The sequence below is a fragment of the Acomys russatus genome, chromosome 3, assembly GCF_903995435.1.
Source record: "Acomys russatus chromosome 3, mAcoRus1.1, whole genome shotgun sequence".
Lineage (NCBI taxonomy): Eukaryota > Metazoa > Chordata > Mammalia > Rodentia > Muridae > Acomys > Acomys russatus.
Genome location: NC_067139.1, coordinates 46,722,356 through 46,748,191, shown reverse-complemented (window position 1 = coordinate 46,748,191; position 25,836 = coordinate 46,722,356). Strand labels below are relative to the sequence as shown.

General features: G+C 42.8%; 1 protein-coding gene across 2 annotated transcripts in view; it reads right to left on the bottom strand.

Annotated features, from left to right (window-relative positions):
• The window catches only part of Ptprg (protein tyrosine phosphatase receptor type G), a 684,777-nt gene that overhangs the window by 188,434 nt on the left and 470,507 nt on the right, over nt 1-25,836 (bottom strand). For both annotated transcript variants that reach the window (XM_051139706.1, XM_051139702.1), the window contains exon 5: nt 13,210-13,305. In XM_051139706.1, coding sequence (XP_050995663.1) covers nt 13,210-13,305 — 96 coding nt within the window. The remainder of the gene's footprint in view (nt 1-13,209; nt 13,306-25,836) is intronic.

Sequence of the window (25,836 nt, the reverse complement as noted above, 5' to 3'; positions counted from 1 at the left end):
CTAGCAGAGACAGGAGGAGTAGAGGGCAATTACAGAATCCCAAGAGAGCCCATGTGACAGGCCGAGGCCAGCAGCCATCAACTTGCATCACATTTTGAAATTAGGCAAGAAACTAATAAAAACAACCATGCTCAAGTAACATCTCTAGGTGACCATGGGCCACTGAGACCATCTAAAGATGACAACATCCATATGCACTAGTCACTTATATGAAATGTGTGGGCTGCCTATGGTCTATGAAGTATCCTGCATATTTTCAATAGGCTTTGGTTCATATAGCACATATGACATAGCAGAACTTCTGCATACTTAGCTGTCATATTCGGCTCAGGGAGTGATGATAAAAGCAAGTCTTTATATGCAGAACAGATGTGACTTTGAAATCTTTTGGCCTGAGCGCACAGTTGGTTCAGATGCAACACAGACTAACATGGAGGGCCAGCTGTACAGTTAGATCCTGGGATGGGAGTCCAGTATCGCCGTTGTTTAGAATCTGCTTGGTGAACCCAGCATGTGGCTGCTGATGAGGACAACTGCTCCCTACCTCATCAGTCCAAGGAACTTGGAAGAAGACAAGTCGTGAGGCAAGACAAACTCAGTCCCTTCCTCGCTCACACAACACAAGCCCACACCTCTCTCACTGCTCGTGATAGGTGCTGCTACTTACACTAGAGTGAGAGCTGATATTTATGGAAGGCCTGCTATGGTCTAGTTTCTGAAAGACATAATACAAACTTTAAAGCAACTTTCCAAGGTTTACCTGGTTATTACTGGCCCCACTTTCAAGACAAGGACACTGAAATAAAAAAAGGAGCTAGGTGGACTTTCTAGAACTTACAGCTAGTAGTTGCCAGGACTTGGATTTAAATGAGCAACAGAAATCTTCATCAAATTGGCTCTTACCTCAGTACCTCTGTGATTGAGAAAAATCACAGGGCATCCATGATAACAGGGCCCATGTTCTACCCAATCTTTAATATACATATTGGTCACTGTATGTGGCACACTATGGTGACCTTAAGACTCTGCAAAGAGAATAAACAAAGGGAAGAGAAAGGACCAACAGAGAATGTGTGTGTGCCAATGCAGGAGGGAGCCACAGTTACATGCCCACCTTGTGCCTGGATCTGCACTGGATCTAAGGACACATATCATTAGAACAGGCAACAATACCCTTGCATGGTATTTAGCACTTCCGAGTGAACGCTCACGTCTTACTGCTGCATTGCCTACGACCAGCCATCTCATAGAAGAAAATATATTGTATATTCGTATATATTCTCAGCACTGATGAGGCCATGTAGAACATCTCTTTTTTATGCCCTCGACACTGGGGAAAATTCACTGTTAAGAAATAAGGAATCCCTTGGGCATGGGAGATAGCAGATGGGGACTTCTGGCTTCCAATGGTCCTCCGCATATTCAGGAATCCATATCCAGAACACTGTGCTCCTTGTCTCTCTACCAGCCAACTGGATGGTTCAGTTCAATATCTACTTATTTTCTACCCCAAGTGTAGCGACAATTACATTAGCCTCTCTTTACAGTAGTAAAAGAGACTTGCAGATGCTCCTTGAGGAAATTTGAATGCGGTTAACTCCTCCTGAATTACTGAGTTACAGCACCACTAGCAGCTCCTTAAGACCTTGAGTCACAGCCAAAGCATTCAGACGAGAGGCATCTGCCAAATTCATGCAGGCTGGGAGGATACGATGTGTAGAGATGAACTGAAGCGATGCGTCTCCTTGACTGTGTGTGTTCTCAATGTAACTGCAGAAAGCCACGCTCTAAATGGGTCCTCTGTTACTTTGGCATTTCACCTCTACTCATTAGAGATCATCATCATCAACTATTATTATTTTTGCCATTATTTTTTATAGCGTGCAATCATCTTTGCTGTTGTCTACTACACTAGAAATAAATATCACACACAAAACTATCATTGTTTTTAAGATTTCTATGAAGAGCTCCAAAGAGTCCCACACAGTTATTTTATACATGACCTCATGTGAAATTTACAACAAATCAATCAGAAAGTGATGTTCCCATTTTTTAGACAAAAGGACTAAAGGGCAGACCCTCTCATTACAGGAATATGGCAGGCAGGCAGTAGAAACTTAGAGTTTTCACACAGAGTATCTTACTCCAAATCCCTAGACACTGAATTTGTAATGGAAAGAGCTCAGCATCTGGTAAGGTTTTGGAATCAGGGTCTTCTTAGTGGGGCATTCAGAGAACCACGCAGGATGCTTGGTGGCACTAGCAGAGCTGCTCCTGTCCACAGTATTGCTTATAGTGAATGAGAGGCAGACAGCAACAGGTACTTTCCACAGCGTTAGGGTTTCACCTATCAGATCTTCTTGGTTTACCTACACAGTTAAGAAAACAGAGTGACCTTTTGAAAACAAAAATGCCTTTAAAAGTAGAAACAATTCACGGACACCCCACAGGCTCAGCAGAGGGTTTCGGGGATGGCCAACTGGCAGAGTGGATAGCTGACCAAGCTGGAGTAGGACCTGGGCATGAAGACTTGTTTTAGATGAAAATACTGCAATATCAAGACATGTGGTGCAAGCTAACCATAGGACACTAGACTTCAGGAGTGACTTTCAATAAGCCCACTTATATGGTCACATAAGAGACCTTTGTTATGACCAAAGGGGTAAGGCTAGAAAAATATTAAATATAGGGACGGGCAATGTCTAGTTGGTACAGAAACGAAACCAACCTTTTAATTGCAATTTTATTCATAGTACCGGGTGCTTAATTAATGTGTTCTTTTTTGTTTGTTTGTTTGTTTCATTTTTGTTTTGTTTTGGTTTTTGAGACAGAGTTTCTTTGTGTAGCCTTTGCTGTCCTGGATTCACTTTGTAGATAAGGCTAGCCTTGAGTTCATGGAGATCTGCCTGCTTTTGCTTCCCCGAGTGCTGGGATTACAGGTGTGTGCCACCATGCCTGGTTAATTAGTATGTTCTTACAATGCAAAGTAAGGTTTTGCTTGTTAAAAGTTTGGACAACTCCAAATTCCAAATGAGCATGATGTAATTTCATTGGTTCTTTTATTTTGATTTTTTAAAAAATGCTTTACTCCACTGCTGAGGATTGATTCCAGCTTTTTTCATGTTAAACGCCCACTAGAGCCCTGTGCTACACACATCTCACACTATTTGTGTGTCTGCACAAATATCATGTAACTCAGTACTTACTAAGAATACACGAGCTAAGAAAAAGAAAGGCCAATGTACAAATACATCCAGGAAAGTCAATGTACAGCTCTGCTTTACAGGGATCACAAAACGCAAAATGAGGTTTGATGCTAGCCATTTTCTGAAGAGACACCTGTAGTAATAATAAAAGAAATAATGTGAACTCCAAATACCATGCTTATTACATTGTCACATTTAAGATGCTTACCCATGACAGGTTAAACATCTGGAAGAATGCAGCTATTTTTAAGATGGAAATTCTCTCCGCAGACTGTCTCCTAATATCTCACAAGCAAGAGTTAGCATCTTGAAAAACACCACAGTTGGCAAATCACTGTGGCCAAGATCAAGGTTACAGACAGAGAGGAAAAAAAAAAAAAAAAAGCCACATACAGAAAGGCTCACATGGTGCTGTTGTTTGGTGTGGTTTATGCTGCAGAAGTGCACAAGCAGGAAGCTTGGACCCTGAAGTAGCTGCACTGAAAGGCAGTGAAACCTGGAAGAGGCAGAGTCTGGTGGGAGGTGACAGAGGTGTGACCATCTTCACAGAGAGGGATGGATGCTGCTATCACTGTCATGGGACTGGGGAAATTTCCACAAGAATGGATGATTCTTTTAAAAGGAGGAGGAGGGGGCTGTTCCTCCTCACTCCCTGAGCACATCCGTTTTCTTCCTCAAGGCTCCTGCTTACAACTCTCTCTGACCATCTGATGTCATCTGCCACAGTACCGCCCAGATCAGGGACCCTCCTGCCCAAGATAGCAGTTCTACTTTACTTGGATTGCACAGCCAGTAGAATCATGAGGAGAGGAAACTCCTTTCCATTATATATCGCCCAGTGTTAGGTATTTTGTTATAGCATCACAGAACAGGGAGAGACACGGATGACGGCTACTGCGGCACTATTCACCATAACCAGCTCACAGACTCAACCTCCATATCCCCGAAGGAAATGTATCTTCTATGTATGATGGGACTGCTCACATCTGTTAGTAAGAACAAAGTTGTATCACTCTCAGGAAAGTAGACACAACTGGAGACGATCAAAAGAAGCAAACTAAAGCGGCCTCCAAAGACAAATATGCTTCCTTTCATTTGTGGTTCCTAGATTTTATGTAGTCACAGAAAACCATGTGTGTATATGGATTAAATAAAATTGTCTAGGGGAACAAAGTAGGTTAATAGGAGGGTGGGAAGCCAGGCTGGGGGGAGGGGGCCCCAGAAGGAATAGGGGAAGTGGAATGGGGCTGTATTCAACCTAAGGTTTTATTTTTTTTTAACTTTTAAAAACTTAAAAGTTTTTCTCCCTTGCTTGTTATCATATTATGTAAAAACTTAGTTAAATGGATTTCTACCAAACTAGAAAATACCTATTCAAAGTGGTCTGTCTTAACTAGAATCCCACTGCATATAAAAGAAGTTCCTGAATCACCAATGACATCTTTACCTTGTCAACCACAACACGTATCCCATGTTTCCATAGAGCTTTAAAGGAGGGAGGAAACTGGCAGCCATCAGAATCATAAGTTAATGATATGCTCATAGAATGTGAGAGAATTTAGGACTGAAGGCTTCAACTAAGGACAAAGGAAGCAGAACATAAGGTTTCTAGAAGGTAACTATTCAGGTCTTTGCAAAGTGAAGAGCAGTCTCGAGCACTTACACGCACAGTAGCAATGGCTGGTAACAAATACATCTTTCTCTACCTCAGAGACGTGAAACCAATATTTGCTTCTCCACAAAAGGATAGACTTCATCTGTAGAAATGTTGGCTCTACAGTTTAATAGCCAATCTAATTAAATTTTATTGTATTTTTAATATGTATGGTTGTTTTACCTGTGTGTATACCTGTGTACCATGTGTGTGTGCACAACATGCGTGTAAGGCCTGTAGAGGCCAGAAGAGGATGTCAGAACCCACTGAGTTAGTATTACAGACAGTTGTGAGCGGCCTGTAATATGGGTGCTGGGAATTGCAGCTAGGTCCTTGGAAGAACAAACAGTGTTGTTAACTGCTCTAGCCCCTCAGCTATCTAATTTTGGCATAATTTACATTGGAAAAAGCCAAATTCCTCAGTTTCTATATTTGCAAAGAAATACTGTCTGGAAGGGTTTTGGGGAATATGAAGTAAAAGTCTATGTAGCAGGTGCTCTGTCTGTCTTTGTTGCTTACACAGGATGCGTTCCTCAAGTGCTAGTCGGCTAGCAGTATTTAATGCTATAAAGAAGCAGCTTTTGAACTAGTTTATCTGGGGTAGGAGAGAAAGAGTGAGGAGTTGTCACTGTCACTGGCCTCTAAGCTTGGAATGTCAAGTTCACATTCCCAGTATGTGGAAATGTGATCAATGAAGGCTCCCTACACCAACATACTCCAAGGACTAGCATCTCAGGAAAAAAAAAATCAACACAGAACAAAAAACAATGGGACTTAGTCATAAAACTCAACCCCCCCCTCCCCGGCTTGGAAGACACAGGAGAGTTAAGGGAGACAATGGCAGCTATCCTCTCAGAGAGCCAGGCCTGTCATCAGTTGCCTAGTCACTATGGAGTGACTGAGATCTCCAGGTCTGAGGCAAGAAGAGTCTAAGACATGTATCAGAACAAATGACTACAGCAATTCCAAACTACCACTTAATGTGCAAAAGTGAAGTACTTGGTAACTGTCCTTGAAGTGCAATGATTTAATTAAAATAGATTTTTCACATGGTCACATTCAAAGAACTCAAGTCTCTTAATTATGTAATGCTTTGCCAATAATTAAATAGTCCTCTCTAGCATCCAGTAGGAGGGATTGTGAATCACGGGCTATTTGCAGACAGGCGATGTGCTGAAAACACCTGATAAGGTTATAAATTCCATGATGTATGTCCACAAATCGGCTCCAAAATTGCATCTGAATATTAAGAATGACTCTGACTTTCACTTAATGGTGAGTTCTATGAAATCAATTAACTGTTAAAATAGCTTAATTGGAACATATGTATTTTAATTTTTGTGTGTATATTAAAAGTCTTCTTAATCAACCCAAAACATATTAAAATTACAATTCTAGGTAATGTAGTGAAAGAACTGAAGTTATGACAGGATGAACGCGAGGATGTGGAAGGAGTGGGTGGGTCGTCAAACAGCAGCGACTCTCTGGGAGCACAGTCCAGTCATGTTGGGTTGATGTGTATTTGCTGGAAAGCAATCCAAAGGTGAAGTTCATCAACACCGGTGCATGTTTCCGGAAACAGAAACACTTTTAGGGTGATTTAAAATACCTCAGGTAGGGGGGCAGTGAGAAGGGGCAGTAGGTAGAGTGCAGGGTGCAAGCCTTGATGACCTGAGGTTGACCTCTGAGGCAAAGGCTTATAGTGGAAGGAGATAAATGCTTTCTAAAAGCTGTTCTTTGACCTCCATACCCATGTCATCTCCCCCCCCACCCCCCCACATATACTCTCTCTCACCAACCAAATAAATAAAAATAAATAAATAAGTACATTTAATGAAAATAAAAGCAGTGGGGAGAAATTTTGGCAGTTGAACACAATTACTGATTCATACTCCTGTTGTGAGAGTTTTTGGTTTCTTTGAAAACTCAGTTATGTTATAGAAACATGTTTTGTTTTAATCCTAGGTGTGGCTAATGGGACTGCCTCAGAACATCCACTGCAGCAGACTGTTTGCCATCTGTGGGCTCTGAGAGGGGCATGGTCTTTGCTAGTTGGAGATAGTTTAATTCTGGGGACCCTGAGAGGGTATAAATGCCAGAGCCCAGAGAAACAGGGTACGAGCGTGTGTCCTAAGGAAGAACGCAGCTGCTGCTTCCTCCAGCTGCTCCTGGTTACTATGGTTACAGTGTGGTGAGAAGAAGTTGGAGATGTCCTGAAACGAAGATTGGACTTGCCCCAAGGAGCCCAATGACTCTAACCAGCAGGAAATAGTCTAAAGAGACCTACGGCCTCTGTTCTGTCCCCACTAACCTTCTTTCTTTCCCACCTAGAGTTGGAATGTTGGAAGAAATAAGGGCTAGAAGGGAAGTAGAGGTATAAAAACCCCAATGAAATACATTTTTTAAAAGGTGCTAAAATACCCCTACCTCCTACTTCACATAACTAGTGAGGAAAAAAATTAGAGCTGTCTCTAGCTGTGATAAATAATTTATTGTCAATAAACAAAAAGCAGAAAAGTTCCTTGGGAATATGTTTTTTAAAAAAATACCTATTTAGGTCACCATGAATAAAAGCATGATTTATGCTTTAGTATTGGTGGCTGGTATAAAAAGTGGAAGAAAAGAAAAACCGAGAGAGGCCAGTTCCAAAATTCATAACTGGAAACTACATGCTCTTAAAATGAAATATTCATCACTATGAAATTGCACGGAAGGTATAACTGCACCTTTCACTTGATATTTAATCTACCTGACCTGGTCTGGGCTCCCTTTGTACTAAGGACAGAGTGACGGTCACTGCTGAAGAAAGGTCTCAAGGATGGTCTCTTCCCAAATGTTACTGGTTCTGATTACGTTTGAAGGTAGGGTATTAATTCTAGGCTCCCTTTGAAATTTTCATGGACTCCAGCAAAGAAAATTTGTCTGATGAACACTGCAGAATGAATGAGTCAACAAATGAATAAATGAATGAATGAAGAAGGGGAGGGCAGGATATGAAGCAAGAAGAGGGAAAACCAAAGACACAGTGGATCCACTGAAACAGACACCAGCCATCAGGGACCACAGCTAGACCTTAAAGGACACATAATGAAGAGCCAGCAAGATAAGCCAGAAAGCCTCACCAGTTACTGACAAACATAAAAGCACTTTGGTGGGAAGCATTGCAAAATAATTCCCAGACACAGGTACGTATACATCTCACACAGTCTTGGTAACTAAAACATTCCTTTGGGCCTCTGAATTCAGTAGTAAAAAATTTTAAGACCTGTTGCCCCTTCAGGATTGCAGACACAAAGACAGAAAGGCATCAGTATAATACTATGCTACATTAGATGGTTCAGTGACGCACAGACTGGAAACCATCAGTTTGAATGAATCGCCAGGCTCACCTCACTCCCGATCCCATTGCTTGACCATCTCAAGAGCTGTGCTCTTCTGAGATAACCAGAATCTTTATGGGTGCAGTCTAAACAGCCATCTGGATGTCCATTTTTTCCAAAATACAATCACGGGTGGAGTGGGCAACCTCTGTGGGCTTTCTCTAATTGAATCGTACCGAGTACTTCCTTGATGATTCGTATCTGAGGCAAACCAAAAGAAGAGTAGCCACAGACCTCTGCTTCACACAGCTTACCCTCCACTCTTCCCAGGAACCACACCTCCTAGTGAGAATGCCCAATACTTGTTCACTGATGGGCTGTCAGGACACCCCACTGTAATCAACCCTGAAGACCTTCATGATTCAGGTCAACTAAGTATTTGCACATGCAAGTTAGAAGACCAGCCACATACAAAAGATGCCATGATGAATAGGCCCCTTGGCCCACAATGAGCTCATGGTACAGGGGCTGGAGGAGGTGAGCAAAGTAACAGCATCTACACAAGATGTAAGGCTAGGAGTCACAGCAGGTCAAAAACAGGACAAGTCATATCTTCCTCTGATGAGTGGGGGAGCGGAAGGTGAAAGGCAAGGAAGTGGAGAAACCGCTTTGGAGCCAGCCCTAGATGAATGAGTCACCAACAACTTCTTCCTTCTCCGTGTCTATAAATAATCCCAGGTGCTGCCATTTCATTTAATTACTAAGCCTCTCCAGATGGAGAAAAATAATTAAGCAGTCTGCAGCGCCGACATGATATAAAGAATGGGTTAGCAACTCACGAGACATGTGAATTCTAATGTTTCCCTTTAACTCGGAAGTGAGGGTAGAGAAGGAAAGGAGTAAAAGACTTCAGGGACCTTAAGGAAACCCAAACGAATGCAGTTTAATCCTGGGTAGAATCGAAACAGAAATGAGAACGAAGTGGGACAAAGGGCGCAGTTCCACTGGCCAGTTGAAAGCAGAGCTGCTAAGATGAAATGGAGAAAGCACACTAAGAGATCCTGAAGATGGGCTGTCAAAAAGAAACCCTTCAATGGGGCCGGAGAGACAGCATTTAAATGCACTTGCTCTTCCAGAGGATTCAAGTTCATTCCAAAGAAAATGGCAGCTGTACCACCATATCAGGCAGCTCACAGCCAGCTGGAACTCAGGCTATTTTGGGGGATGGGGTGGGGTAAGAGGGTCCAGTAATCTTTTCTATCTTCCACAGACTCCTGTGCCAACATGGCATACACATACATACAAACTTAAAGTTAAAATCAATGTTCAAAAAGGAGAAATACATCAAAGAAAGATCATTTATATACAAGTGCAGCACAATGTATTTATTTCTTAGAAATACACCAACTGGCTGGGTCTCTACTGACACGGGAACCATTTTGTATCTTTGCATTCAGAGCAGATTTAGAAGTGACCCTATCCAAAGACTGAAACATGAGAGAAAGGTATCTCGGCTAGCTGACTCCTAACCACTTACGTATTTGCAACCTTGAAATTCCCTAGACTCAATGACAACTGAAGGACATGTCAGACAGTGGAAGTGATGGCTATGACCGGGACATTGCACTAAAGAGCCAATAAGTCAACAGTCCTCCGTGTTCTGTGCAAATGCAGCAGTAAGCAAATCTATAGGAGGATGGCTGCAACTTCTGCTTGCCAGATTAAAATCCTTCAGGCAGTCATGTGGCTAAAGAGACCACCTTAGGCCTGGTAGGAAAACAGGAAAGTACGGAATGAATGCTGGTGAAGAAACAGCGTATAAACGAGAAACAAAAACAAACAAACAAACAAACAAACAAAAAGGGTTTTAATAAAAACTACAACTGTACACAGAGCACAGTTATCCTGAATACTACCAACTCTCCTCTCAAAACTTCAAGTGAAACCTATTATACCTTTTAGTACATTATTTTAAAAGCAAAGTATCATCCCACAAATTGTCCACTTATTCTGATTCCAGCTCATGTAAGCACAGATATACTCTTGCTTGTCTAACCAGATAACTCATGGAAGGCATTACAATAAGAGGGTAGCTTAAAAGAGGGCTTTAATAATTCTCAGAGCATTTTACATCTTTATCAGCATTCAAACATGGTTAACAATAGAGAATATTCAAAATTCTACCCTAAAAAGACAAGGTAATTATTTTAATTTTTGTACTTACACTAATTATTTATTCTCTGGAATGGTTTAACAACAAATTTCTTTATCCTTTGCCAAGTGTTTATTTCAAATATTTTTTTTAAAAAAAATCTTTTATGGATAAAGAAACTGTGGTACATATGCACTATGGAATAATACTCAGCTATTAAAAACAAGGAATTCCCGAAATTTGTGGATAAATGGATTGAGCTAGAAATGATCATAATGAGTGAGTTAACCCAGAAGCAGAAAGACTTAAATGGTATATACTCACTTATATCTGCATACTAGCCCAAGGGGCATGTCCCACCAAAGCCTTCACTTACCAGGAAACTGGGACAGAGGAGAGGACATCCTACTGGGACTCTAGATGAGAGAAGCATGGGAGAATGGCAAAGTAGAAGGATCCAGAGGGTCCTAGAAACCTACAAGTAGAACATTATGATAGGCAGATTTGGGCCCAGGGGTCCCGCTCAAACTAAGCCACCAGCCAAGGACAATGCAGGCGGTAAACTTTAAACCCCTACCCAGATCTAGCCAATGGTCAGAATATTCTCCACAGTTGAGTGGAGAGTGTGATATGACTTTCTCACGTACTCTGGTGCCTCACATTTGACCATGTCCCCTGGAGGGGGGGACCTGGTGGCACTCAGAGGAAGGACAGCAGGTTACCAAGAAGAGACTTGATACCCTATGAGCATATACAGGGGGAGGTAATCCCCCTCAGGAACAGTCATAGGGGAGGGAAATAAGGGGAAAAGGGGAGGGAGGGAAGAATGGGAGGACACAAGGGATGGGATAACCATTGAGATGTAACAAGAATAAATTAATAAAAAAAATTTTAAAAAAAGATGAAACTTTACTCTTATCTTTTATCTTCCAAGGGCTGTGGGCTCAAAGGTGATCTGTGTGATGTAAATAAGATGTGGATAATCTGGACATACTCCTGCCAGGTTACCAGCAACCACCCAGCAAGTGACTCTCAGCTTTGTGAGCCAGCACTGCGGTCACACTCGGTGGTTGCAGTTCTCTCTTTTCTGCATGTGGAAGCGGTTCCTTTGCCCTCCATCCACGAATCACTTGCACAAGGCCTGTCTTGCTACATTTTAACAGTAAGACTCTGAGGTTGACCTGTGACCAAAAGATGCCCCCTGCCACTCAAAGTTTCTGCAGCTCATGCCCAGCATAGAGACACTAGGAGCAAGTAGACATGCTCAGATGGGAGTCTCTGCATGGAAAGTACATCATATTACAATGGGAAGGCACATCCCTCCCAGACAGGCGGACAGACAGACAGACACCCCATCTTGATGAGCATTAGGGTATAAGGCATTGTATGTAAAAGTTCCCATACTTAACTTTCTAAAAACTGTACACATTCAACAAATCATGTCTATGATCTATAATAAAGCTAGGTGCATGAAACTAGGTTTAAGCCAAAACAAGGTTCCTTGGTCTACCTGCTGGGCTTGTGCCAATACAATGCTGTGGCAGCATTAGGAACCTTACAGGTTTAACGACACTGTGTGTAGAGTAAGTCAATAGGAGGACTGACATCTATGTATACACTGATAACATGGCCATTCCACGGTATGGCTACAGGGAAGGATTTTATCATAGATATGAAAGAAAGAACAGCCAGAGGCATCTAGAAGAGTCCAGAGCAGAGAGACAAAGTAATAGACTGATCACAAGCAGGAAATGGACGTGGCTATGAGAAAAGCGGAACAGAGCAGTGAGAGAGAAGGGGTTGAGGGTGGGTGGGGTGGGAGGATACATGTGTGTCACTGCATGTTGTGAATGTCACAGAACATTTGACTCTCTCGTCATACTTTCATGTGGGTTCCCAATGGAACTAAGGCCATCCAACTTGCACAGCAAATGCCTTTACCCTCTAAGAAACATTACCCGTTTAAGACCCCTCTATATTTTAGACAAATAACAAATTTTCATACTTATGATTTTTTAAAAGATTTACTTTTTTGTTGTTTTAAATTATGTTTATATGCATGTTTGTATGTGAGTGGTACATCTGAATGTAGCGGCCTAGTAAAGGTTAGCAGAGGTTATCAGGTACCCTGGAGCTAGAGTTACATATACACATATATGTACACACACACACACACACACAGGAAGGGAGGGGTTTCCACTTTACACTATAACCTGATACAGGAGCTATGAGCAACGATCAATATGAACATAATGAAAAGAGAAAAGAGCTGAGTGCAGTGGCTCACACCTACAGTCCCAGCACACAGACGCGGATGCAGGAGGACTACGGTGAGTTCCCGACTAGTCTAGGTTATAATGTGAAACAAACCAAACAAGAGATGGAGAATAGTGATTCATATAGGAACCAACTTGGAGAGTCTCAGGAAGGCCGGGTTACCTTGGGGATGTGGAGGGAAAACAGGGTCTTTCCCAGCAAGCGGCAGATGCTGTTTCTTAGTGCTTCTTCAGGTAATGTGAAATATCTAGGTTACTTGAAAGAAAACCCCCTCGTTTTTATCTGCCTCTTATTATTCTGAAGGAACCTGTTCAAAACGCGTCAGCCACAACGTGAGTTAGATGATAAATGTGTTCTTCAATCTGCACACAGTCAAGTAGCAATAAAATCAGAATAATTCATGCAAAAATTTTCATTATGTTTCTAAACATACTTATTTACATTTTAAATCACACATTAGACAATATGAAATATCTTTCATTTAGACAGGTGTGAACTAGAAAACAGATGCATTCATTAAACGTGGAACAATTCAGCAAATTAAGGGGAAAAAATACAAAGAACTCGCTGGTTGAAGTATTTCAGCCACCGTTAACTTACTTGAAAAAATACGGCCATGGCTCCAATTATTCTGTTCTCGGAAATTGCCGTTTGAAAGCTGTCAAAGTCATCTGGATTGTAAAAGAAAATCTGCATCTGTAAAATAGTTAAAACACTGTATTAGGAAACATTTCAAACCTATGCAAAAGTGCTAGTACAATAGACCTGTGTTTCCCACACACTAGGACCACAGCCCATTTATTCTGGTCCCCATAGCTTTCCTTAGCTACAGCCTGTGTGAGCACATCCCACATAACATGCCACTTTACCCACGTCCATGCTCCCCAGAAGACATAGCACTGCTGATGCATCCTATGGCTATTTCCCAGTTCATGATAAACCTTCCCAAGATGCAAAGCTTGAACACAGTAAAGCGCATTCAGGGAGGATACTAAGCCTGTGAGAGGTAGCCCAAGTGCTAAATGCTCAACACGTGACAGATAAGTTGGGCATAAATGCAAGGGATTTCAGCTACAGCTCAGGAAACTGTGTAACGCCTGATGGGAGTATGTCAGACATTTCACAAAGAAAGGCGTATAATGGTAAAAAAAAAAAAAAATAAAGGTGAAATCCTGTTTTATAGTTTACATTGTGCCTAAAAGCTATTCCACACATTACATCACTGAATGTACTTCAAAAGCTCTAGGAAGATGGGAATAAACGCAAGGAAAGACAGCTCCAGGAAGTACCCATCAAGTTGCTTCAGGCGGCACACCACAGGAAGCTGAACTCCAGGTGCTCACACAGCAACTTCTCTTGCATTTAGCTCCATCTTCTTATCCAAAAAACCAACCAACCAAACAACAACAACAACAACAACAAAACAAACAAACAAAAAACAAAACCCAGACACATCAACTTAAATCACTGCACAGTGTCAATACTTTGGTGCACCTTGACATTTAAAAAGACTGAGCACAAAAGCGGATGACAGAAGCACCCTGAGCCTGCACACATCCTTATTCCCCACCTCCTTGTCTAGGAGACTCGCTGGAAGGCAATGTTCTCCTCCGCAGCTTCCTGACATATAAAGTCAAGTGCTTCTACTTGGCAGGGTAGATGCAAGGATGTGCTCATGCAAGACATGAGCTCAGTGTTACTGCACCCTGCTCAGATCCCAGCAGCACTCCATCGACCACCAACACACGGGGATACCAGCAGACTTCTTCCAAGTCCCAGGAGGGGGCCGGGGAGATGGCTCAGCGGTTAAGAGCACTGGCTGCTCTTCTAGAGGAATCAGGTTTGATTCCCAGGATCCACATGGTGGCACACAACCACAGGTAACTCTAGATCTGACAGCCTCTTCTGGCCATGGACACCAGGTACCACAAGCTGTACACAGATATATAGGCAGGCAAAACACTCATACACATAAATAAAAATTAACAAAATAAACTACACTCCTAATGAGAATGCACTGGACTCAGTCTTCAAGGACAACCTGCTCCTTCAAAATCTCCTCAGATCTCCTACGACTGACAGATCACATCTCTCTCCATCTCTATACCCCCAGCTCCTGGATGGCATGCTGACATGGTTTGCAATGGAAATGGTGATCACATCCCAGCTGGGAGCTTGGAGAGTTAACAGCAAACAATAAATTCCCAACAGACAAAGCAAAATCAAGGTGATTCAGTATAGGCCAAAGGCGAATGGAGTCGGCATGACAAAAATGAACCAAGAGGTGACAACTCATATCTGAAGAGTGAAATGAGGCTGAGCCATCAACTAATTTTCTAGGGACTTTCAGGAACTCACGGAAGGAAGAGACCGTTTTGGGACATGTTCTCACTTAAAGCAAATTCATTTTCTCGAGACCTTGAGTTCTTACTAATGCTGGTGGTTTGGACAGCTTTGGACATCATGAATTTACACTAGCAAAAATCCACCACTCAAGGTGCTAATTCAAACCACTTAATACTGGGTCAGTTGCTTCTGATTTGACGACACTAAACCCAGAAGAAGAAGAAGAAGAAGAAAAAAAAAATCTCCAAACAAGTGTATTCAGAAAATTACACTTCACTTTCCTCTTAAAATTCAGACCCTCGCAGGAGTAGATACAGAGTCTTTCTCACACTTCAGCCTCAACACAGCAGAGTGTTCAATGCGCACCCTGAGGAGCCTGGGATACAAAGCACGTTAAGACCTCTTCAAGGGCATTTTCATTTATGGCTCGGGAAGAAAATGCATTTTCAGAAAACATGTTTGAGTCGAGGCTCCACCCCCGGATAATAAAATGTCTCATAAAGAGACCACTAGTGCAGGTTGGAAATACCAATTTCCCTTTCTATTGCTTTCAAGTTGCAGCTTAGTGAATTATGCTAACATCTTAAGCTGTCCAAAGATATAAGAAAGTAAATAAAGGGACAAAGTTTTGCTGGATTAACTGGATTCTGGCAACTTCTTGTTGGAAGAAGGGGGAAAAAAATCAGCGTAGAGGCTGGAAATTATTTTCACACAGACCTCTCTGGCAAATGTTTTTGGTTACTCCATTCTTCAAGACCCTGGCTTGGGTTTCTACTGAGTCGCTCTGACTTAGTTTTGCCTGCTGGTTGTTTGTCATTCCAATGTCAGATCCTCAGAATCTCTGCTAGCCTGGAAGGTTTCTGCATTTATTCAAAAGCGACACCGAAACCACAGGTGCATGCCTGCCATCGCAGTATCTGGGTGGCTGAGGCAGGTGGATACACAAACGATCTTGACTGAAACAAACAATAACAGGAAGCAAGAACCACCATAGACTTTGCACACATGGGAGGGGCATTAGTTACAGTACTTCCTGCCAAGGACACATGCTGCAAACAAGCCGAGGCCCCGTGACACAGATGTCTACTAACAATGTCATAGTCTTACCCAGTTCTGCCAGTGATACACACTTTCTCCCACTGGCCCTTGCAGTGTCGCTGCGCACACCCCACTGTCACACCTTTATCTTTCCCCTCAATCACTGGGGAGTTGGGGGAGACAATGTGCCCCATCTACTGAATTCATAATTGTGTATTTTCTAAGAATAAGGATATATTCTTGCATGATCACTTTGTAATTGTTACAATAAGGAAATTTCACAAACCTAATTTTTGGTTTACTATAAAAGCCCGTTACAGATCATCTTACAGTTCTGGGTTCAGGATGCAATCCAGGATTGAACTCTGCCCTCAGTTACCATGTCTGTACTGTCTGTTCCCACTGCCATAGAACAACTCCCGGGATTTTCTGTCTCTGAGAACGCAACAATCCAAGGACAGTATACATAAAACTATGGTGTGTCTTCTCACAGTTTCTCAGGGGTAGATTCATGTGGTCTTTATTGAATGCATCAGGCCAACATGAATATGGCATGAGTTTATCCCAATACTAGGACTGTTTATATCAATCATATCGCAAGGGTGACAGGTGACGAGCTTTCTCCACTCTAAAGCTTTTCATCTTCTTTTGGAAAGGAAAAGATCTCTGTAGGGAGATAGTGAAAAACCCAGTTCCTCGTCTTTCACACTAGTTTGGGCATCTATGAATGATGTTCTAACTCTGTTTTTTCTGTGTTTGAGAAAGAGAGTCTCATACAAGAACATCCCTTCTCCAGGCTTTTCATGTGTGTGTGTGTGTGTGTGTGTGTGTGTGTGTGTGTTTGTGTGTGTGTTTGTGTGTGTGTGTTTGTGTGTGTGTGTGTTTGTGTGTGTGTGTGTTTGTGTGTGTGTTTGTGTGTGTGTGTTTGTGTGTGTGTGTTTGTGTGTGTGTGTGTGTGTGTGTGTGTGTGTGTGTGTGCATGCGCATACAGACTTGCTTCGGTTCTCACTTTATTCAATACACAATGATGTTTATTCCTAACATTATTTGGTCGATGTTCAAACAGCTCCAGCTTTGCCCTGCAGGAGACCCTTCAAAAGGATTCCCCCACCACACATCTATGCTCCCATCATTTTCTTTGCTTATTTTTTAGTACCTCCTCCTGATAAGGCACATTGGTTTTGCCTCAACTTACATTTTATCTGTGCCTGACCGAAAAAGGCCATTTTTTTCCCTGTCAAATTCTGGTTTCTTTTGGTGGGATATGTGCTCTAAAGACCCAGGACCTCAGTATTTTCCAAATGTACTAAAATAGAGAACTTTGGTTCTTTAAAAACACGTTATAGCTGAAGGCCAGTGCACCCATTCTGAATAGAATGCCCTCTGACAGGGAAAGAAAACTGAATCAACTTTGCAAATGGAAGTCACACGGCTCTCTGTTCTCACAGAGGCAGGCTGAATGAAACTAAAGTAAAAAGCCACTGACAGGCAGTGCACTGTGGGACAGTCACGAGCCCTGTTATGTCACCATTTCAAAGCCAGGCCTGATAAGGATGGGCTTGAGCACGCCCTACCAGCCCTCCAGGTTGTGTCCTACATTATGACATCACATGACATTTGGAAAGTAGTAACTTACAGGGGACAACAAATCAGAAGAAAATCTCATCCCTGCCCAGGACACATGTGCTAACACAGGCAGGGGAGATGCCCGTACAAGCTCTGGGCCATATGGGACGGGCGCAGATATGGTGCTGACCACTGGCAATGCTGCATGGCCATGGGTGTTAAGGAATGAAACACACGGAGACTAAGATGCTCAATTTCCATCTCGGTAAAATTGACTTTCAGTGCGATGTGGTTTAACGTTTATTTCTTTCCATTTGCATCACTGCGCATGTAAAGCTGAATGAGCCACAAATGATCAATCTGAAATGAGAAGGTGTATTACTGTTGTTGCTGCTCTTTCACACATTTATTGACCACCTGCAGCAGGTGGAAGTGTGTGCTATCACTCATTAACACACCACAAATGAGACATTACCATGAGTACCAGGCAAGAAAGGCAAGGCCTTGCCTGGCCTCCAATATCCAAAAATTTCAATTCTCTTAAAGCAGAAAAGCAACATTAGTATAGAAAAAAAAATGGCCTTTTACCCTCAGAGATCAAGGTTTCCTTCCACCTGGCAGGAGTGTCAGCTTAATGCCGATTCTGTATAAGACGTGACAGAAGACGGCACAGTCAGTGCTTAGGAAACCAAAGCAGCACTAATGAGACACGCTTACCTTTTCCTTGAATACCAAAGTTAGGTAGATGTATGGAGAAAGAGCTTACGGCACAGTAGGTAAATCATGGTCTGGAAAACAAAGCCTAAATTAGCCCAGCAGGGGGAGGGTGGGACACCTTCATAAAGGTGAACTCATTCTCTGTGTTAACCTGATGTTCCTGACGCAGTTCTCGGGTGACTGTGACAATGGAGGCAAAAGGAAACTGTCCCAGCTCAAGAAAGGAAAACCCTCATGTTCTCTGCATATTCAGAAATGCTACATTTGTATTACCTCTGAGAAACCTCTATTTCCCTAACACACTCCCCATGCAAGGCAAGGGGGGACATCACAGTAGAATAAATATGGAAACAACCCAGATGGCTCAGAGGAAAGGCAGTGGGTAAGTGATCTGGCTAACTGGTACCACTGGGAAGTGTCCATACAGGAAATAACTGGAGCTGGAGAGATGGCTTAGTGGTTAGAATTGCATAATGCTCTTCAGAGGACCTGGGTGTAGTATCCTGAACCTACACTTAGCATCTCAGAAATTCCTGTAAATCCAGCAGCAGAGGATCTGGTGCCCTCTTCTGGTGCCAATGGGTAATACACTCATCTGCACATGCCCCCAAATGAACATAATGAAAAAGATGAATTAAGTCTTGAGAAAGAGGGGATGGCAGTCAAAGATGACAAGTGAAGTCTGGCCAGGCAGCAGCAATGTGGGAAAGTACATAGAAGGTGGAAGTACAGGAGGAGAAGGTGAAAATGTGAGCTTTTAATCATTGCTGGGGATAATCTGCAGAGAGCCCAGTCATAACCCAGTTCAATCTCTTATACCTAAGCGGAAAATGTCCAGGAAGTCGGTAGAAGTGGATACTCTGAGATAGAACTCTTTTGGTTATGGAATAAAAGCTCATTTGCTGATTGAAGACTTTGGTCTTATTTATCTTTTTAAAAAGCATATATAAATTATATTCAATATGGATTTCATTATGCAATTTCACGTGTATATAATGTACTTCTATCCTAGTCACATACACTGCCATTACCCTCGCGTGTCTCCATCTCTTGATGATCCTCTTTCTCTTCCAAAGTGTTCTACCCAAAAGCTCTCATGCCCCCACTTGGTGATCCAGTTAGTTTAACTAGGGTTACTTAAGGAACATGGGTGTGGGGTTATTCACGGAAAATGGTTAGGGTCTCATGAGAGCCTTTGCTCAGAGCCCCCATCTGGAATTCAGAGGCCATTCTCAGCCCGAAAATACACTAAACATTGCTTTTGGAAAAGTCAGAATGAAAGAGGCAGCTCTCATTTCCCATTACAAATCTGCATGAACAGAAGGGATGTGTCGATCGTGGTGAAATTGATCCTTCCCACGTGCCAGCCAGGGAGTCGCACCCAGAGCAGTGGATCAAGCAGCTTTTATGGAAAGAGTGTTTTTTAGAAGGAAGCACTCTGAAGAGCAATAGATGTTCAGCATCTCTGTGAGGGAAGCGACCTTCATGTAAACACTCTGGAAGGCTTGCTTAACACCACAGTTGGTGTTCAGCATGCAATGCCTGGCTCTTTAGTCACTGGTTTCTGCTTTTGCCATGGAATCTGGAACTGTCCCCAGCTCCTTTGGACCTGGGGCTCTAATTCTGGGAGCAGATGAGCCCAAAGTGTACACTAGGTTGAAGGGCCCTCAGAAGGGAGCCAGGACCACTGAGGGTCTATTGTGAACTCTCTCTATAATTTCTTTACTCCTTTACACACTTCTGCATAAGCCACTTTCAGAACTCCTGGTCCAAGGGCATATCCTGGCATTTCTTTTCTGACAGGGAAGAATCTGGACCTTGGTGACTGAGGGAAGTTGTGTTTCCCAGGAGTTCACTATGCATGAGTCATGAAGTTTTTACTTCGAGTTAAGTGAAAGTTTGGAAGGACATGAGGTAGGTTCTGTAGTGCATATTCTGAACTGTATCACACTCCAACCCCTTGTTAGGGAACCCACTTTTAGGGAAGGTGGCAAGAAGCTGCAGCCCTTGGGAGGTGAAGTTCTATTTCTAACCTGAGCACTAGATAAAAGAATGAACTCAGCTGCGTGCATATTATTACTGAACTTTTCTGCTTGTATATGATGTTCAATAGTGACTAAAAAAATTACCAAAATAGTCACGCCATTGGACCCGGGATGGGCAAAGTGTCCCTGCAGAGCCTATGGTGCCTAGATTACAAATGTGCGAAACAGAGTTGTACCTCCTGTCCGTTCACACTCTCTCTACAGACACTGGGTCACTAAGTAAATAAAGAAATATTTAAAAGAATTAAAACTAAAAACAACAAAATAAAAAGCAGGTAAGGTGGAACACATCTGTGTCCCCAACACTTGGGAGATTGAGGCAGGAGAATGCCCCAGAATTCAAGTTTTTAGACCCTTCTCAAAAAAGCAAAACAAAACAAAAGCAAGCCACCATTTCCTCATGTTTGTAGTAACTGGATGTGTGTGTGTGTGTGTGTGTAGAAACACAGCTCTGGAGCTCAGTGGAACTCACAGGACAGGGACAGTGCCCGGGTGCATGTGGAACTCATTTGTACTTTAGGAACATGAAAATCACCAGTGGTGTTTGTGCTCCTTGTAAACTGAAACTTTGTCGAAATTGCTTTGTACTTGAGAGTAACAGCCACATGATTCACCATGAAATGAAGTCTGGAAAATCATTTTGGATAAATGGGCCTATAAATTCAATAGAATTTCCATGACAACACAGACTGTAACACTCAACCACAAATAAAAGGTTATAAATCACTCAACACCAACTAGAAATTGGCAATATGTCTCCCCGTCTCGAAATGCAAGGAAGCCAAAGCTTGGGTTGTTACTCAGGAGCCCCCATTTCCCATCATGCTTCACTCCTTACTTCTCATGCTGTGTTCTCTATCCCATGATGGGTTGTGGGTGATGTCACGAGGCTATTAAGTTGCAATTAAGCTAAGTAAAATTAGTACAGGTGTGGCAGTGGTTGTGGCCTCTTCCCTACTCCGAGCCCAAGGCCTGTCCTTGAGTTGTGTACAGAGATGACCAATACAGTTACACAGCACCTCTGTGAAGCATGGTATCAGTACTCAGGTTCTCCATAGGCGAGGCTATGGGAAGAGGGAGTGGCTCGGTTGGAAGCTGCTTGGGGCACATGCATTAGGAGTATGGCGTCCAGAGCCTATGTAAAAGCTGTCACAGGCAGAGGTGCATGCCTATTATCCCAGTATCATGGAAGCAGGGACAGACATACCCTTGGGATCACTGGCCAGCCTTGCCTCGCCTGACTGATGGAGTACAGGCCAGGGAGAGACACTCTGTTTAAAATTAAAAGCTGGACAGTGCTCCTGAGAATGACACATGATGTGCTCTTCTAGCCCCACCCCCCACACACAAACACACACACACACCACACCACACACAAGAAATTGATGCAAAGTATTTCTGAGGACACATAGGTAAGGTATCCTGGTGACTTCTCAAATGTTTGAGTTCTGTAAGTCCAAGCCATACCCTGTAGAATCCATTATGGTGCATTTGTAAGAAGAGGAGCATTATCAATGTGGGACACATATAGCAGAGTGCTCCTAAGGCCACCTTTGAAACTCAGGTGTAGGCCCCTTAAAACAGGGCTCATCTGGAGAAGAGACTCTGAAGCCTCTCTGAGAACTGGGAGGGTGGCACTGGCACCAGGATCAAGCATGCAGCAAGTGCCTATCTGGTGATTGGTTTTTTTTTTTTCCCCATATGGCAGGACTTGTTTCATTTCTCAATTTAGACCTTTTCCTCATTATAAACAATAGCTGTAGAAGCTGGCGTGGTCGTGTATGCTTAAAATCCCAGCATTCAGGGAGGTATATGTATGCTGATAGCTGTGAGTTCAAGGCCAGCCTGGTCTACAAAGAGAAGCCCTGACTCGAAAAGCTTTAGGAAAACACAAACCAGCTGTAGAGAGATGCCTGGTAATGGAGTGGCATGCAGCTCAAGGCTGTAGAGGGCACTTCTCACCACTTGGACTTTGGTGTCTCCACCTTAGGGCCATGAACTCATAGCCCTTTTTGATACTTGATTTTAATGTCAACTTGATTGGATTTAGGAGCATCTAGCAGGTTACTAAAGTAACTTGTTGATGCATGTGTGAGTCCATTTCCAGGGAGGGTCAAATAAGCGGGAAATATCCGCCCTGAAATAGGGACAGCACTGTCCCTGAAGTGGGGGAGGCGACAATGAGCCCAGCCCAGTCAGGCCCTTTTCTCTGCTTCCTGGTGCCATGAAAATAAACCGCTTTGATCTGCCACACCCTCCATATCCAGTTGAGTTGAAACGTAAATAAGTCCTTCCCTTCCTTGCGTATTCTGGTAGCAGTGACAAAAAGCTAACATAGACACTTCTAACACACATGTTCAGTCCTGGCTTTATGCAGCCCAGCCTTTTCATTGGAATCCTCAAGGGCTTAAACAACCAAACAAAACACAACACCCAGATTGGTTAAGACTCGATATTCCAAAATCTCTATGAGCATGCCTAGATGAGCGATGGTACCTGCTACAAAACCGGCCCCTGCTGGTGGCTCAAAGCACCCATGGAGAACAATGTATCCCTTTTTTCCTTCCACTAAGGAAGGAGGAAAGGGTGAAGGACATGGCCAGTTGGGAAAGTGCCTGCCCAAAAACATGAGGAAGTGAACTTGAGAGAAGTATTGTTGTGCCCATCTCTGACCCCAGCGGTGGGAAGCACAGAATAGCAGTCCACCCTCGGTCTATTCAATTAGTGAGCTCTGGGTTTAGTGAAACTCTGGCCTCCACACACAGCTTCATGTACACACACACACACACACACACACACACACACAGAAAACATGCCAATTTTCCTACACCATTGCTAATTTGAATTCATAAACATTTTTAGCTTTTGGTCACTGGATACATACTTCTAAGTTCACTTAATGTTACCCTGATAGCCATCCAAAATAAGACCTTCCCTCATCTTTTCCTAGGAATGGCCATTTCATTACTCGGTGAGGCTTTTTATTTAGATAAATCAATGTTCTGCTACAGGCAAAGGCAAATACATGTGTACCTTTGCCTTACCTTTGTTGATATAAAGAAAAAAAGCCCTTGTTCTACATAATGTGTAGGAGAATTAACAAAACAGCCCACTGAGGAGGGAAAAGGAAGTGATCAATCTTCATTGAAAGTTCTCCAATGCACTTCCCAAAGTAGAAAGCCAATGAGCAAATTAAATACACTATGGCCACATTCTATATTCAGAACAGCATGCCCCACAAAGCTGCATGCATCACAGTGCTGCATGTGCCGCATATGTGTATGCAAGGGCTTAGAAATGAAGGGAGCAATCATGGCTGGGGGAAATACCACACACTACTGGGGGGATGGGGAATATGTCTCAGAAGATGATTAAGGTAGGACCCAGGTATTTGTTTTTAGGATGACTTAAAACCTTTAGTGGTTTATAACAGCCCATCTAGAAAAAGCAGAAATGATTGAAATGAATAAAGAAAAAGACAAAAAATTGAAAAAGAATAGACCTTAACTTGATTCTTCCATCTCTGGAGGAGGTGGGAGATACTAATAGATGGAGCTAGGGACAGAATGCCGAACAGCAGCCTCCTCAGCCATGTGCTCTGAGGCCCAGAGCCACACCAATGGCAGGGCTGTCCTGTACCACTCATCACACTTGCCATCTCTGCATGCCATGGCTCTGACAATGTCTCGAGCTCCCCAACACTGTGAAAGAGGCTGAAGTAAATGAAAGACTGTGCCTCCCTTTGTGCTACAGGCTCTTACTGACTTAACACAGCAGCTCTGGTGATGAGTTTATGTTCTGAGTTTCTCTTGATCTGGTCCTAAAGTGACACTGCACAAAGTCATCTTCGAGAACTGCACCATGCTGGGTAGAGCACAACATGGTCTTAGGGAAAGGCCCTTCACAGTGTGTGCACTTGGCTCAGGGCCTTTCCTTCCCATGAATTCACCGGAGACTAACACTGGGGCTCAGGATCATCTTCAGAAATAACATCTGACAGCGAAGAAAAGACACCATTAGGAAATGCAAGTTCTCCACTCCTCAGATGGCATTCTCAGAGCAGTCAAATGCAGAGAAGCAGGAAGCTGAGAGGACAACTGCTGGGGTTGGTGGGGAGGGACTGGGAGTTAGTGTCTCATGGGGACAGAGTTCCAGTTTGACATGACAGCAATGTTCTGGAAATGGATGGTGTTGACGTTCACATAATATTCTGAATGTGGGGAACATCACTGAATTGCACAGTTAAAAATAACTGAAATGATAAATGAAATGGTAAGTCTTATGTATGATTTACTACAATAAAAAAATAAGGAGGCACTGGGAAAAAATAGCTAAAAGTGAAGTCCAGCCCACGAGGCATTATTATCATGAGTGATCAGTTACAAGTTCTGTTTCTGAATGGACGAAACTCAGCCTGAGTGAGGACAGATCCAGTAGCATTTGAGAATTCCACATATCTTTTCAAAAGCTTAAGACTAGGACTGAACACCAAGGTTAAATAGATATGGCACAAAAATGAGGAAATGTTGCAAACATTTTTCTCCTCTTCCTCCATCCTTCTTCCTCATAGTTTTCAACACCACTTAAAACTTCTGAAGACCTGTGTTTCTGATGAGATGATTACTTAATTCTGATCATTCACTGCATCATCTCAAAGTGTTTTGTGGGTCGCTTCTCTGATCTGGTCTTCATGTCCTAGATGTTACCATGAAACCATTTAAACAAGAAGCAGAAATTGGAGGAGCATCTTTATGAACTCTTCTACGCCTTCCACCTACATCCTACCAGGAATATTTTCATAGATTTTTTTTCCAGACACTTTACCCCACTAGCCACCATATGGTCAGACAATGAATGCTGAGGGGCAGAACTCAAATGGCATTTTCTGATACACAGTCACTGCCAAACTAGTAATGCTGGCACCAAGAGGAAGCCAAGCATGACTTCCCAGATTCAAGTGGAGGTCCTTCATGTTAGAATGTCATGAGACTCTAGAGCTGTGGTCCTCAATCTATGGGTAGTAACCCCTTGGGGGTCACATACCAAATATCCTACATATCAAGCATTTATATTATAATTTATAACAGTAGCAAAATTACAGTTATGAAGTAGCAATGAAATAATTTTATGGTTGGGGGTCACAACAACATGAGGAACTGTACTAAACGGTCACAGCGTTAGGAAAGTTGAGTACCATTTTTCTAGAGGGTAAATCTCAGTGGGTAGTTGCTACTAATTTGGAATAAAAGTTTAAAGAGACTGAAAAACAACAAACCCTCAAAGCATGGCTTTATGAAGACAAGAAGCTACAGCACACGGACAGCCTGGAGCTATGCTGTCACCTGGCTCCTGTGTTCATTCTCCACAGTGAATAGCTGATTGATAGCTCATGTGTCTAGAGAGACTACATGCTAAAGATCATTGTGATCAAACACACATGTCCTATATATGTCTCAGATCAGAAATAAACAGCCTAAGACCCAGAGGTCTACACAGGAACCTGGTTCTGAATCTC